The sequence below is a fragment of the Rhincodon typus genome, chromosome 21 (assembly GCF_021869965.1).
Source record: "Rhincodon typus isolate 14 chromosome 21, sRhiTyp1.1, whole genome shotgun sequence".
NCBI lineage: Eukaryota > Metazoa > Chordata > Chondrichthyes > Orectolobiformes > Rhincodontidae > Rhincodon > Rhincodon typus.
The window spans coordinates 39134714-39151905 of record NC_063352.1 but is presented as its reverse complement, the minus strand read 5'-3'; the positions used below and the strand labels follow the sequence as shown (position 1 = coordinate 39151905).

At 41.6% G+C, this 17192-nt stretch overlaps 1 protein-coding gene across 1 annotated transcript in view; it reads right to left on the bottom strand.

Annotated features, from left to right (window-relative positions):
- Positions 1-17192, bottom strand: part of sdk1a (sidekick cell adhesion molecule 1a) — a 720929-nt gene that overhangs the window by 264472 nt on the left and 439265 nt on the right. Inside the window, exons 7-9 of the mRNA XM_048609738.1 lie at positions 3935-4125; positions 2763-2846; positions 2414-2608 (exon numbers count right to left, since the gene is read on the bottom strand). Coding sequence (XP_048465695.1) covers positions 2414-2608; positions 2763-2846; positions 3935-4125 — 470 coding nt within the window. The remainder of the gene's footprint in view (positions 1-2413; positions 2609-2762; positions 2847-3934; positions 4126-17192) is intronic.

Below are 17192 nucleotides of genomic sequence, written 5' to 3'. Positions count from 1 at the left end.
CTGCTCCTATGATGCTGCTTGGCCTGCTGTGTTCATCCAGCTCGACACCTTGTTATCCCATTTCAACAAGACCGACATTCCATTCAAAGGTGCAGTCAGGCGTGACGGCTAACAAAGCTGCACAGACACTACAGGATGGAACCTTTTTGCACCCCCACACCAAATACAGTGTTATTTGATATTAAAATCCAACTGAATCCTCACAGTGCCAGAGACCGGGGTTCAATTCCACTCTCAGGTGACTTTTTGTGTGGAGTTTGCACATTCTCCCAGTGTCTACGTGAGTTTCCTCCAGGTGCTCCAGTTTCCTCCCACAGTCCAAAGATATACAGGGTAGGTGGTTTGGCCATGCTAAATATCCTGTAGTGTCCAGCGATGTTTAGGTTAGGTGGATTAGACATGGGGAAATGCAGCGATGGGGAATGCGGCAGGGTGGGATGCTCTTTGGAGGGGTGGTGTGGTCTAGTTGGGCCAAATGGTCTGTTTCCACACAGTAGGGGATTCTATGATTCTATGAATAGCTGCTATTACCAAGTCGTTTATCTTCTCCCTCCAGCTGGACTAACTCCAAGTATCAGTCAAAGGTGATAATTGGATAGCCCTGCAGACTTTTCCTGTATATTATGTAGCTACGTACTTGTCCCAAGTTTTTATTCAATATGTATATAAAACTTTACCCTACTAACAGAACCAACAAACGCTATGCAGCATATGTAAGCAGCCTTTAACTTACTAACAAAACTAACAGCACTATGTCCAGACCTGCGCGACCTTGAATGAATGAATGATAGTAAATAGAACCCACAGATGGACGCAACCATGAAACTAACAAGAATAACACCTTCCGAATTATGCAAGGACACTCTAATCTCATTAAAATAACCATTAACACTCAACAACAACCGGTAACATTTAGCACATGTTTAAACCATCTCCGATTTCCTGCAAAACAGTTTTTGTACAATGTCTACTGCTTAACACTCAAGAGTTAGAATGTTAATGTATGCTTGAATTCTGCATAAAATGGCTGCTTTTGAGCTATGATTTTGGGGAATTCTATTTCGCCTTACACCGTGTTGCTGTGAAGGTGCAATAAAGAGGCTATTTTCGCCATTCACTGATCCTGGTCGTCTGGTTCTTTGAATGCGATCTCACATAACTAAATAAGCAGGAAAGCAGTTTGGAATGCACAATAGTGTGTGTAGCTCAAAAATGTGTTCATCTGGAGTTAACTGTATGCTCATTCCACTGTTCCTAATTTTACTCAAACTAACAACCAAAGACAGGCTTGCATTCCGATCAATTACAGTGAGAGTACATTGATACTGTTATGATTTCCATGTATACTGATACCTTTTAAAAACAAATTCCAACTTTCATTGAAATTATTACACAATAATATATCAAAGACTTAAGATGCTTGATTGAACATTATTTTGTCAGGCAACTTATGTTCAAAACTGCTGAACACCTTTAGCCACTTAAGTCTAACAATACTGAAAATACCCCTGTCACAGTTATACTTTGACTATTTAGTAAACACTCATTCTCTATTGGAACTAGTCTTTAGCAATTCTTAACTCCAAAAGGCTTGCTGAATTTCTTTACCTTTCCAAGCCTGGTAACTCCAGATCACAGACTGACTCTCACATAAAGCAATAAATTGGAAGTTCTCTCTTCAGCTAAAGTTAAGCTAACCTTCCAGTCTGTTTAAACCTTCATGAACATGGCCTTTTCATCCATGCATAACCTTCCACCCATTCCCTGCAAGGTGAACAATAAATGCTTGCTACCTCAATTTCTCTGCCCTCTTTTTCTTGAATTCTTGTGGACTAACCCTGTCTGTGAAATTTAGTGATATTTAGGAGAAAGCTACAAAACCAATCCTACAACAGCCTCCTGAATTTCACTCTTTTCAAAGCCAATTTCAGTGCTAAGATCACATGGGCCAATACTGACGGAGAAATGCTGCTTACCTAACCTTTAGGCTATCCCTCCAACCCCTTGCTTCATTTTATTTTGGAATTGAAGAGGCAGTTTAAAGTATAACTGTATACAAAACCTGAATTCTAGCATCTCCTTAAGGCTTGAAGACAGTGAATCCACCATTGGCACAGCTCCTCTGATCATTTGCAGGTGTAAATATTTTACAACCTTTTCCCAGTAAGGCAGTATGGGCCTCCCTTCAACCACTAAACCACCCAGGCTTGTCATCAGCAGAATTCAGAATAGGTCACGTGGCCTCCTCCGTTCCTACATTTCACCCTAAGTCAAAGACATTCTCAAACTTCATATTTGTAGCAATGCATCTCTGGCAGCAGTGAGATAAAAAGCTGTTTGAATATCTCCTGTTTCATTCCTAGCAGTCCCAAAGCAACAACCTTACAAAATTCATATTTGACACAATACTTACTTGTAACAGTGAGATATGAAGGTGTTTGAATATCTCCTGCTTCATTCTTAGCAAAACACTGGAATATTCCCGAGTCTTCAGGGACCAGCCTCTGGATCTGTAGGATCCCGCTTACCATTTCCTTATATCTGCTGTTGTTCAACATTGTTACTGGGATTGAATCTTTGTACCATTCCAGACTAGGTAAAGGTATACCTGCAGTAGTAAAGAGTTAAAACCACACTATGCAAATGATCTTTTTAAATACTTCAGAATGAAAGTATCTTCCAAAGAGTATATTCCACTTCTTTCTATTTGCAGAAATAATTTATATTTACAAAAAAGGTTAAAGTTTCCTCTCAACACTCACCCATTGCTCGACATGGAATATCAACAGTTTTATCTACTTCACCCTGAATCCTCCATTCAGGTTCTGCAGTAAAATATGGTGGTTCTGTGGGAGAGGAGATATTAAAGAAAAAATAAATGTAGGATTAAACACAGTGTACATACAGAAATGGGTTTTACAGAAAACTTTAAGTTAAACATTCTAGAAATAAGTTTCATGTTATGGTCAATTGGTTTTTCACCTGTCCCAACAAATTCACAGGGCAGGAACAGCTTTCAAGTAGAAGACTAATGTACTGCAGCAAGTCCAGAACATGCATTCTGGGGACATCTTTGGGTGTAAAGGCTGAATTGCATTCCCTGGAAACCTTCATCAACAGCCCTGGTGAACTGTTTAAGGTCATGGTGAGATTCTCTAATTTACATTCTAATGGTAGGAAAGTACAGCACTAGGACTGTCCATCTGCTGAAAAGGAGCGAAAATCTAGCTGAAGATTCTTCCCTGTGATGGTGAGCCAAGTCACTCTCCACGCACTACTGCAACCATCAATTCCCAAGAACCAGGCAAGTGGCATCATTGTAGCCATTTTTATGGAGAGTACTGTGAAATAAAAGTAAATTGACTCTTTCTTGCGGTGTGCTGGCTCATCCACACACCCCTGATCATTAGAGATGTATGCCTGGTATCATATATCAGAAAATAGTGATTGTTTCCTGCTTTGGAACTTGCCAAGTAGGGAATCCTCGTCTCATTCCCAAGAACACCTTTTCGTGATGACCATGTTTGTAATGCGCAGAGGGACCTGCAGGATATAGAGGAATCCCTAAAATAATTCCACACAGCCATGGATTTTTAAAGCATTACATTTAAAAAAATCAATGTAAACGCAGAAAAAAAAAATCCATTACTTGAACCATTTCAAATCTGTACAGACTTGGTTTTTGCATTTATTTATATTAATTAATAAAAATCTTTTAATGTTTGGAAATGATCTATTTCACCAAGATAAATGAAATCTTCATTATTCTCTGTAAAGTTGTAAAGCTTTATTGGAAAGCTTACTAGTTTTGTACCATTCAAAACCATAAAACATATACAAGTGGCTGAAAAATTTTAATGATGTAAATAAATATTTGCATTTCAAGAGCTGGAGTGGAAATTCATTCCTTCGAGCTTTAAACACAAGCAATTACCTATAATGGACAGGTAGGCATGTGCGTTTACAGGAATAACACTGCCGCTCTGCAAAGTAGCCTCACACTCATACATGCCAATAACAGCCGAGGTTGGATTTAAGATCGTCAATCGCCTTCCAAACATACTGATTCCATGTGTTAGTTTCACACCACTTCGTCTCCAGGTAATACTCAGTCTCTCCACAGGCCTATTGGAAATTAAATGGTAAAGGCGTGAGTTTCTATACAAGCATTCAACAATCCGTCAGTTCCATCATTCGAGGAACACATGTAAATATATTGGCCCAAGTTTGGCTAACAAAAAAGGAGAGTTTAATGCATGTACTTCTATCAATGTGTAAATCATCTGTAAATTAGTGGCAAGAATGTCATACCTTGTGAATTCTGAATTGCCACTTTGCTGGATGATCCTCTGCTGTCTGCTGTTAGAATCATGAAAATGGCAGCTTGCCATCAACATCCCCAAGAGTTTCATGAAAATGGTGCGCTTGCACATTAATTGCTAATTAAATTTAGTGCAGCAAGTTAGGGCTGGAACTTAACACCATTACTATCTGTTTAATGAGATTTCTCTCACTGTAATGTAACTCAGCATTTCTGGACCAAAGAAAGAACAAATTAAATTGATTTCTCATTCTTGGAGAAGAATTAGTGCTTGAGACAGTGTAAAAAATGTTTGCATACTTGTAGTATTTTTTCTCTCATAATTTTCAATATTTCTTTCCCTTTTTCAGTTTATTTTTGTATTTGATCCAACTCTGATTCATAATGTTTCCTTCTCTGCTGCTCCTGTTTCTTTCTGAAATCTTAAATTCCACTGATTAAGGACTTGATACCTCCTGCTGTGCACCAAGGTCCCGGATTGCAGTTAAAGTTTGCACTTCCAACAACTGGCAAGGCAAAATATCTTAAGCTGAAGCATGAAGGTAAAATAATATGTAACAAGAATAGAAGAAATAGGAGCAGGAGCCAGACATTTGGCCCCTCAAGCCTGTCCCACCATTCACGAAGATCATGGCTGATCTGCTCCAGGTCTCAATGCCTCATCTGTACCAACTTCAGTGAATTTTTTTTGAACTGCTTCCAGTGGTAATAAAGTCTTTCTTAAACAAAGGAACCAAAACTACTCCAGATGTGGCCTCACCAACATCCTCTGCAGTTTAACAAGACTTCCTTGCTTTAAACTCCAAATATCTAACAAATTAGGTCAATATTTAATTTATCTTCACTGGTTGCTGTACCTGCATGCTACTCTGTGTTTCACGTAGAAGAACGCCCAGATCCCTCTGTGGCAAATGTTTGGAGTTTCTCTCTATTTAAACACTAGTCTGTCTTTTGATTCTTCTTACCAAAGTGCATGATCTCTCACTTTCCAATATTAAAATTCTTCTGCTAATTTTTGCTCATTCACTCACCTATGTACACCCTCAATCAATTTTCTTATGTCCTCATCAAAACATGTCCTCCCACTATTTTGTATCATCAGTAAATTTGGCTTACTTATTTGCTGTAGTCCACACAGGTACCAATGACTTGGCTAGGACTAAGAAAGAGATTTTGCTGAGCAATTACAAGCAGCTCAATCTCAATTAAAAAGAAAAACCACAAATTAGAGAGGCAGATGGGTGCCTCAGAGATTAGAATGGGAGAAATGGGTTCTGATTCATGGGCATGGGTACTGTAGAAAGAGATTGAGATGGCTTCTATTGAGACAGGTTTCAGCTGAGCCATGCTGGGACCAGTGTCGTGACAAATCATACAACTAGTGCTGTAAATAGATTGTTAAATTATTTGGGGCTGAGAGGGGTATAATATATTCTAACATTTTCCCAACGACAGATACTAATTCTATTTATCTCACACCAATTTTCACAGGTAGTAGCTCAGGTAGTAATCTAGAGATCTCTGGTTTTGATTTTTAATTGAGATTAAGCTGTTCGTAATTGCTCAGCAAAATCTCTTTCCTAGTCCTACCCAAGTCATTGCAACCTGTGTGGATTATGACAACTAAGTAGACGGCAGAGAGGGCTTTAAACTAATTAGAGGGCTGAGGGTTTGAGAGAGGGGAAATGTAGGATCTTTGGATCTGGTGATATCTAATTAGACAGATTTAATAGATGATGTCAGAATACAAGATCCCCTTGGAAACAGCCACCATAACAAGTTAGAATTTAGCATTCAATTTGAGAAGGAGGAACTTGGGTCAGAAACCAAGGTCAGAAACAAGGAACAAAAATACAGATTGGTGGAAAAGCTCAGCAGGTCTGGCAGCATCTGTGAAGAGAAGTCAGAGTTAATGTTTCTGGTCTGGTGATCCTTCCTCAGAACCCATTCTCCGGGACCCAAAACGTTGACACTGATTTCTCTTCACAGATGCTGCCAGACCTGCTGAGCTTTTCCACCAATCTGTATTTTTGTTTCTGATTTACAGCATCCACAGTTCTTTCGGTTTATAGTCAGAAACAAGGGTCCTTACAAAGGAATGAGGGCAGAGCTGGCTAGAGTGGACTGGGGAAGGGCTTTAGCAACACAAACGGTTTGGGATCATTGACAAGGTGTTTATGAAAGTAATTCATAGCTCACAGCCAAGGCATATTCCAATGAAGGAGGATTCTAGGAAGGGAATTGGTCAACCATAGTTAACCAGGGAAATTAAAGATAGCATTGGATTGAAAGACCAAAACATGCACTATGGCAAAAAGTTGTGGTTAGCCACAGGATTGGTCAAGTTTTAAAAAACCAACAAAAAGACAACCAAGAACAAAAAAGGAAAATAACAAAACTGACAGCAAAAGTTTCTTTAACTATATAAAAAGACAGAAGCCAAAGTGAACAAAGATCCCTGAGAGAATGAGACTGAGGAAATAATAATGGGGAAGCAGCAAATAGCAGAGGATTTAAAAATTGCTTTGCAACAGTCTTCAAAGTCAAAGACACTGATTGCATCCCAAAATTACTAAATATTTAAGGTGCAAAAAGAAAAATAAATAAACACAATAACTATCATGAGAGAAGAAATGCAAGGGAAACTAATGGGACAAAAGACCAATAAATCCCATGGACCTGATGAGATGCATTCTAGGATATTAAAGGAGGTTGCTATAGAGATAGTGAATGCACTGGTAGTCGTCCTCCAGGAATCCTTACACTCTGGAAAAATCTCAGAGGATTAGAAAACTGTCTATGTAACACCTTTATTTAATATAGGAAGGAGACAAAAAAAAAAGGTTGGCTATAGGCCAGTTAGCTTAACATCTGTTCCTGAAAAAAATGTTAGACTATATTGTGAAGGGTGTAATAGCAGGGCATTTAGAAATAATATAATCAAGCAGAGTCAGTGCAGCTTCATATAGGGAAATCATGCCTGACAAATTTAGTTGAATTCTTTGAGGAGGTAGCGAGCAAGATAGATATAAGGAAAGCTGTGGATGTAAAATATTTGGATTTTCAAAAGATGTTTGTTAAGGAGTTATACATTAGATTACCCAATAGGATACGGGCCCATCGTGTTAGAGGTAGTATATTAGCATGGACGGAAGATTGGCTAACTAATAGAAGACAGAGAGTTGGGATAAGGTGGGCATTTTCAGGATAGCAACCTGTAACTAATGGACTGTCACAGGGATCAGTGCTTGGGCCACAATTATTTATAATATAAATGAATGACTTAGATGAGAAAAGTGAAGGTACTATAGCCATGTTTGTGGATGACATAAAAAGAGATGGGAAAGCTCGTGGTGAGAATTACAAAAAACTTTGCAGGCAGACATAGACAGATTATGAGAGTAGCCAAAACTTGGTAGATGAAATATGAGGGAGGAAGAATAGAGGAGCTGAATATTATTTAAATAGAGAAAAACTGCAGAAGCTAAAGAGAGGGATTTGACAGTCCTCATCCCTGAATCATGAAGAGGTAGCATTCAAGGTCAGCGGGTAAGAGGGACGAACAGTAGAATGTTGGTCTTTATTTCAAAGGGAATGGAATATAACAATAGGGAGCTTTTGCTGAAACTGTACAAGACACGAGTTAGACTACAGCTAGAATACTGTGAACAGGTTTGGACCCTTATCCAAAGTAGTACTTAGTGGCATTGGAAACAGTTCAGAGAATATTTATTAGGCTGATATCAAATATGGACTGAGTGTCTTATGAGGCTAGGTTGGGCTTCCACATGTTGGAATATAGAAAACTGACTACCGATTGTTTTGAAACACCCAAGAATTATACAGGACTTGACAAGGTAAATACAAAAAGATCCCCTTATGGAAGAGTCCAGGAACAGAGGGCATATTCTTAGAATAAGGGGCTGCACATTTAAGACCAAGATGAAGAAGAATTACTTCTTCTACGACTAATAGGGCAGTACGGTGGCTCACTGGTTAGCAACGCAGCCTCACAGCGTCAGGGACCCGGGTTCGATTCTGGCTGGTGACTGTGTAGAGTTTGCACATTCTCCTCGTGTCTGCGTGGGTTTCCTCCGGGTGTTCCGGTTTCCTCCCACAGTCTAAAGATGTGCAGGTTAGGTGATTGGCCATGCTAAATTGCCCGTAGTATTCAGTATTCAGGGATGTGCAGATGAGGTGGGTTATAGGAGTGTGGGTCTGGGTGGGATGCTCCAAGGGTCGGTGTGGACTTTTTTGCCCGAAGGGCCTGTTTCTACACTGTAGGGATTCTATGATGATAATTCTACTTTTTGGAGAAAGTTGTGAATCGATGGAACTCTTTACCACAGAGGGGCTGTTAAAACTGAGTCACGAAGAGGCTCAAGGCTGAGACAGACAGATTTTTAATCAAGGTGCAGAGCTGGATGAAAACAGCAGGCCAAGCAGCATCAGAGGAGCAGGAAAGCTGACGTTGCGTGCCTAGACCCTTCTTCAGAAATGGGGGAGGGGAAGGAGGTTCTGAAATAAATAGGGAGAGAGGGGGAGGCAGATAGAAGATGGATACAGTGGATAGAGGAGAAGATAGGTGGAGAGGAGACAGACAGGTCAAAGAGGCGGGGATGGAGCCAGTAAAGGTGAGTGTAGGTAGGGAGGTAGGGAGGAGATAGGTCAGTTCAGGAAGGACGGACTGGTCAAGGGGGCGGGATGAGGCTAGTAGGTAGGAGATGGGGGTGGGGCTTGAGGTGGGAGGAGGGGATAGGTGGGAGGAAGGACAGTTTAGGGAGGCGGGGACAAGCTGGGCTGGTTTTGGGATGCAGTAGGTGGAGAGGAGATTTTGAAGCTTGTGAAGTCCACATTGATACCATTGGGCTGCAGGGTTCCCAAGCGAAATACGAGTTGCTGTTCCTGCAACCTTCAGGTGGCATCGTTGTGGCACTGCAGGAGGCCCAGGATGGACATGTCGTCTGAGGAATGGGAGGGGGAGTTGAAATGGTTCGCCACTGGGAGGTGCAGTTGTTTATTGCGAACCGAGCATAGGTGTTCTGCAAAGCGGTCCCCAAGCCTCCACTTGGTTTCCCTGATATAAAGGAGGCCACAACAGGAACAGCAGATACAGTATACCACATTAGCAGATGTGCAGGTGAACATCTGCTTGATGTGGAAAGTCTTCTTGGGGCCTGGGATGGGGGTGAGGGGGAGGTGTAGGGGCAGGTGTAGCACTTCCGGCAGTTGCAGGGAAAAGTGCCGGGTGTGGTGGGGCTGGAGGGGAGTGTGGAGCGGGCAAGGGAATCACGGAGAGAGTGGTCCCTCCGGAAGGCAGATAAGGGTGGGGAGGGAAAAATGTATTTGGTGGTGGGGTCGGATTGCAGATGGTGGAAGTGTCGGAGAATGATGCGTTGGATCCGGAGGTTGGTGGGGTGGTACGTGAGAACGAGGGGGATTCTTTTTTGGTTGTTATTGCGGATTGTTATTGCTATTGTTATTGCAAATTCCTTCGCCTCCGCCGCATCTGCTCCCAGGATGAGGCATTCCACACCCGAACATCTCAGATGTCCTCGTTTTTCAAGGACCGCAACTTCCCCCCAATCAGTGGTCGAGAACGCCCTCCACCGTGTCTCCCACATTCCCCGCAACTCATCCCTCACAACCCCTCCCCGCAATAACAACCAAAACAGAATCCCCCTAGTCCTCACGTACCACCCCACCAACCTCCGGATCCAATGCATCATCCTCCGACACTTCCGCCATCTGCAATCCGACCCCACCACCAAAGACATTTTTCCCTCCCCATCCTTATCTGCTTTCCGGAGGGACCACTCTCTCCGTGACTCCCTTGTCAGCTCCACACTCCCCTCCAGCCCCACCACACCCGGCACTTTTCCCTGCAACCGCAGGAAGTGTTACACCTGCCCCTACACCTACCCCCTCACCCCCATCCCAGTCCCAAGAAGACTCTCCACATCAAGCAGATGTTCACCTGCACATCTGCTAATGTGGTATATTGTATCCACTGTTTCCGTTGTGGCCTCCTCTACATCGGGGAAATCAAACAGAGGCTTGGGGACCGCTTTGCAGAACACCTACGCTCGGTTCGCACTAAACAACTGCACCTCCCAGTGGCGAACCATTTCAACTCCCTCTCCCATTCCTCAGACGACATGTCCATCCTGGGCCTCCTGCAGTGCCACAACGATGCCACCTGAAGGTTGCAGGAACAGCAACTCGTATTTCGCTTGGGAACCCTGCAGCCCAATGGTATCAATGTGGACTTCACAAGCTTCAAAATCTCCTCTCCACCTACTGCATCCCAAAACCAGCCCAGCTTGTCCCCGCCTCCCTAACCTGTCCTTCCTCCCACCTATCCCCTCCTCCCACCTCAAGCCCCACCCCCATCTCCTACCTACAAGCCTCATCCCACCTCCTTGACCTGTCCGTCCTCCCTGGACTGACTTATCCCCTTCCTAACTCCCTATCTACACACACCTTTACTGGCTCCATCCCCGCCTCTTTGACCTGTCTGTCTCCTCTCCACCTATCTTCTCCTCTATCCATCTTCTATCTGCCTCCCCCTCTCTCCCTATTTATTTCAGAAACCCCTTCCCCTCCCCCATTTCTGGAGGAGGGTTGAGGCACGAAACGTCAGCTTTCCTGCTCCTCTGATGCTGCTTTGCCTGCTGTGTTCATCCAGCTCTGCACCTTGTTATCTCAGATTCTCCAGCGTCTGCAGTTCCTACTATCTCTGAAAAGATTTTTAATCAATAAGGGATTCAAGGGTTATGGGGAAAAAGCAGAAAAGTGATCTCACCTAATGGCAGAACAGACTCAGAAAGTCATGGAGTCATGGAATCACACAGCACGGAAACAGATACTTCAGTCCAACCAGACAATGCTGAACATAATCCCAAACTAAACTTGTCCCACCTACCTGCTCCTGGTCCATATCCCTCCAAACCTTTCCTATTCATTTATTTATCCAAATGTCCTTTAAACGTTATAATGGTACCTACATCCACTACTTCCTCAGGAAATTCATTCCCACCTGATAGGAGCAGAAGTCGGCTGTTCAGCCTATGTCTTGATCTTAACTGGACCTTCCCCTCCCACTCCAAGTTCCTCTCCAGACCAGAAGAAATGTCCTTAGCCTTGGCAACAGGTAGGCAATACAGCCTTCCAGATTCTGTCTTTGCTGCAAAGAATAATTTCTATTTCCCTAACTACACTACCCCGATTACTACAACATTGCTCTTTGTTCCTTGATTTAAATGGCACTCTGGACTACGGAACAGTGGTCAGTTCCCTCATTCTCCCTGCAGTCTGTGCCTCATTCACACTGGAAGCAAGAACCTTATACCTATTCAGTAAGGGCATTAGCTAAGGCTCCTCCAAAGCTAAATTCTGGATTCCTACAGCTGCCTAACTCTCAATCACAACTCCTGTCCCATATCACGCATCAATTTAATGTAATTAATCTAAGGGGTATGATGTCCTCTTCTCGCAAAATCTAGGGAACCACAACAATGTAGTAATTTACTGGTCACTTCGATCTGAAATGGAAAGCAATGGATAAAATTTAATTAAAACTAAAAGATAAGCTGAAGTGTTTCAACTTCATTTAAAACCTACTAATATTTCTCATCTGCCCAAAAGGTGTCATCCTGTAAACGTACTACTTACAAACTATATCCACATGCAGCACATAACTGAACAGAGATCAATTATGTAATGTGACTTGCCCACGTTCCGCCCCCTTTTCAGGTCTTAATGTGATACACCATCTGGCAATATCATCACAGGACATTGATAAGTTGCTTTTTTGTTTACTACAAGGAAGTGTCAAAGAATGCCACTCATCATTCTTCAATTATGCTTCCTTTCCTCTGGGGAAGAAACCTAACCTCAACCTGGCAACCCCAAGATAGCTTGCTGGATATGAGAAATCACACTGTTGTAAATCATAGCAAACAGTTTGTTACCACTCATTGGAATAGCAGTTAGTCAACAAGTGTGTTGTACCAATGGACTGCTTGCAGCTCGCCAGTTCAACACATCATTTAATCAATAGTGTTCTTCAGTGTAATTCAGTATTCTGTCCACAGAGATTTCTTGTGTAATGATCCATTAATACTTGGCTCCAAACTAGCACTATAATTCAGAAATTCCTAAGACATTTCATTGTAATGATAAAACAACATCTGAGACAACTTCAGTGAAAATACTGGCAGAAGTCCGAGAATTCGAGAACACTTTCTACAGTTAAAACATACTTAAAATAATAATATCCACATTCTTTATACATGCTTCATATTATGTGTAGGTTGTAATAATTTCAAAGGTTCAAAGGGTGGAACATAGAACTATACAGCACAAGAACGGGCCCTTGGGCCCACGATTTGTGCCCAAATCTCCGGTGAAAATGCCATTTATAATTACCGTGCTCAAGTGAAATAATAATTAAATCTCTTATTTTTAATACTGCCGAAATCGTTGTGATTTATTTCTACTCCAGTTTTTAAAATCATAACTGTGAAAACGAAAGTAACATTTTCATTTTGTGACATAAAAACAGAATATAGATTTACCGTTCGATGATGAGTTATTTACTGCCACCAGTGATAACATCTAGATTGAAACATTTATCTTTAAAACTATAAATGACCAGTAAAAATATAAGAATAATGCCCTAAAACAGCCTTGAATGTGTCTTCAGTAATAAGACTGAATTCTAAAGAAGGAAAAGGCTGATAATAATTCAACAAGGAAAACTTATATAAATGAAATGTTTCTTATAGGTACAGAAAACGAGCCATTGTGGACTTGTTAGAGAAGATATAAAGATATCCACCCTCATCTATGATTGTCTACAGCCACTTTGCCCGTAAAAACCCAACAGAGTTACCTATCCGTACTTCGTTAGTTCTGACTTTACCAGGAGTACCAACAAATTTGTGTGAAATGGTTGATACAAAAGAACTAATTTCTTTCAGATAAGGATAAAAAAAAACTGCAAATGTTGGAAATCTGAAGAGAAAACCAAGTGCTGGAGAAACTCAGCAGGTCTGGCAGCATCTGTTGAGAAAAAAAAAGTTAATGCTTTGAGTCCAGTGACCCTTTGTCAGGAATTCTGCTGAGCTTCTCCACCACTTACTGGTTTTTGTTCTCAACTCTCTCAGCAGGTTTTCAGCTAATTTCCACTTGAACTGGTCCAGGAATTCAGAAGATTTGAGGAGGTGTCTTTGTAAATTAAAATATATACGTGGTGGTTTCAGTATTCAAGTTCTCAGTCCTCAGTTTAGTTTTAGCAATTTCAGTGGTAGGATAAGGTCAGAAATCACATGACACCAGGTTATAGTCCAACAGGTTTATTTGAAAACACAAGCTTTCGGAGTCTTTCTCCTTCTTCAGGTGTTAGTGAGAGAGGTAATATCAGACGTAGAATTTGTAAGTAAAAGATCAAAGGGTCACACCACTGATGAGGATGTACTAAACAAACTTAAGAAGCTGTTAAATCTTTAATCAGTTAGAAGGTTTTAATTGATTAATATGTATACATAAATCCCCAAATTCCTTTGAAGTCACGGTCCTGAGAGAACTAAAGGTTTTATCCATGTAAAGAAGAGGCGATATTTTAGGTCAGTCAATGCATATTAGGTGTGAGGCCTTGTTCAGAATCTTTTTGTGTTTTGGTTTGGAGTCAGACTTGTTTTATTTCTAAAGTAGGAATTTATAAAACATCACATTGACTGACTGTCTATAAATTGTGTGCTTTTTTAATAAAATAGATACTTTCTATACATTAAATTCCTACTTTCAAAATAAAACCAGTCCCATAAAGGACATTCCCATGATTCCTACATCAAACCTCACCCCTGAAGTAAATGGTCTCTCTTGCTTAGTGGAGTCTTGTGTCCAACATTGGCGTTCCTGACACTGTTTCACCCTCTCTCAGGCAGGCTAAGATCAGATTTAACCTGGTGTGGAGTCTTCTCCCCATTAGTAACTCTGCTGGAGTTATCTCTGTAGTTGAATGAGAGACAGTCCTATAATCAAATAGGAACGGTGACAGTTTGGTATCTAGTGAAGCTGCAGGCTGTTTCTTTAATCCTGCCTTCAAATTTTAAGCTGCTCTTTCTTTCAGACCATTGGATGATGGATGATATTGAGCTGTCTTTGTATGTTGAATGCCATTCGACTTTAGGAAATACTCAAATTCCCTGCTGGTAAACAATGGCCCATTATCTATGACCAACACTTCTAGGTGTCTGTGTATTGCAAAGGATGTGTGCAGTTTTTCTATCGTCAGCCCCTGTTTTGACGGATGAACTCAATGCATGTCCAGCTGTTTTGAGTGGGCGTCCACAATGACTAAGAACATCGAACCTGTGAAAGGACCTGCATAGTTGACAGAGTTTAGGATTTGCCTGACCATTCCTGCAAATATGGGGTAGATGCTGGCGGTAAGTTTTGTCCTTGTTGACACTCTGGACATGTCTGTGGCTATGTCTGTATCCAATCCTGGCCACCAGACATAACTTCTTACTAACATTTTAATTTTGGAAACCTCTGGATGACGGAGGTAGAGTTCAGCCAGTGTCTGGCAGCAACCTTTACTTGGGACAATCACTCTTGCTCCCCATAACAACATGCTGTCCTCTACTGTGATCTTGTCTCTCCAGGTCCAAAAAGGTATCAAAACTCTGGTTTCTGCCATCACCACCAGCTGTTTCAGTTTTGCCAGGATCGGATCTTTCCGCGTCCAAAGTCTGATATTGTCAGTTCTGACTAGAAGTATGTCCAGAAAATTTAAAACATTACAGTCTCCTCCAGTGGTGGAACCATCAGTGGTGTATCTGCCAGCGGGAGGTGGCTCAATGCATCTGTATTCACTACTTGGCTTCCCAATGGTGTTCCAACTTGTAATTATACACAATTATTAAAGACTGCCACTGAATTCAGCCTCAAGATATGGGCGGCACTTCCTTGTATTCTTTCAGCAGACCTAGCAGGGATTTGTTATCATTATAGATTTCCTTCTGTAAAGGTATTGTGGAACTTCTTGATTCCAAATATGACTGCTAAACCCTCTTTCTCTATCTGGGGTAGTAGGAACTGCTGATGCTGGAGAATCTGAAATAACAAGGTGTAGAGCTGAATGAACACAGCAGGCCAAGCAGCATCATAGGAGCAGGGAGGCTGACGTTTCGGGCCTAGACCCTTCATCACCTTCTCTATCTGGGGCGTATTTACGCTCTGCATTAGCCGAAGTTCTGGATGCATGTGCCACCAGGCGTTCTTCTTCATTGGGCGATCTGTGAGCTAATACTACCCTGACACCATTTGGGTAGGCATCACATCAATACCAGAGTTCACTTGGAATCATAGTGTGCCAACACCTTTGGGGATGATAGCTGTTTCTTTAGTTCCCTGAAAGTTATGACTTGGCTATGCAACCATTTCCAAGGCTACCTTTTTTTTTTTTTTTTTAAAAAGAGTTGATGCAAAGGTGCCAGGATGGAGACCAGGTTACGTATGAACTTTCCATAATAGTTCACTAGCTCAAGGAAAGACCAAAGCTCCGGTACAGACATGACAGCTGATGCACCTTTAATCACTTTCACTTTATTTTCAAATAGGTGTAACCCGGTCTTGTTGACTCTGCAACCCAAGTACATCACTTGGGCTGCCTGGAACACACATTTTTTCCTTCTAAGGTATACACCCCGTTTGGAAGAAACATCTAAGGACGATGTCCAAGTTCTCTGAATACTCTTTATTGATCTTCCCTGTTTTTAGCACATCATCTAGATAAATGGTGACCTGGGGTAGACCATGATGCCTGAAATGCTTGCCCCTCAAAGGGGTAACTCAAAGATGAACTGTTGTAAGCGCATTTCTTCAGGAGCGTGTTTTTTCTCATCATCACTGAAATAATTTCACAGAGGCTGGTATGCTGTCACCATGCTCCTGCCTTATTTCCACATGGAAAGTCCTTGACCCTGGTACAGTCTTGTCAGAGTCAACTCCCAGAACATCAGGATGTTTGACACTACTGTTTTTATTTGTCAACCAGGGCTCCCTCATTGGACCAGATTAACAGCCCCAATCAGGGAAATCCTCCTTATAATCACTATAGCCATGGAGATGCAATTTTCACACACCAAGCTGTATGTATGAAATGATGATGACTGTTGCAATTAATGGTATGGTTTTTGGTGTATCTGTAGGTGGACTGTACATCAAGGGTGAAGTACTTGACTAAACAACGGAATAAGGTGAAATAGCTTGGAAATCCATATAGGGCATTTATTGTTTTCCTTCTGGGTAGCTTCCATGCCTTAGTATATAATGCCTTAAGACAAAGCCTCATTTATGTTTAATATCACTGCTCAGGAATCAACATCATGAAGTATATATTGTTCTTCAAGAAAGTCCAAAGACAATTTATCTAGGATGATGAGAAGAATTACGATTTGAGACTGGGAAAGATAGGGTTTTGATCCTTGGAAAAGATCTGAATATTTTGAAATAATAACGAAAACTGACCAGGTATATGATGAATGGTTCTTGCCATTTATAATCTGAGGTGTTGTCCAGATTTGCATTATTTTCAGTTGGACTTCAATCTGCCATCCCACCCCAATCATTTTCCTGGACCAAGCATCATTACATCCGCTCAATCCTGAGATTAGAGGAAATTCTGGCAGTGCTACAGTAGTACTGCCATTTGACGAGACTCCATTGACCAGAGGGCCAATTAAATTGTTGGCTTAGGACTAATTCAAATTGTCTAATGAAACAGATCAGTCCTGATTATTGAGAAACTCCCTGGAAGGAGATTTGGCAGGGCCTTCTGCCCTTGTACTGGTGATTACTG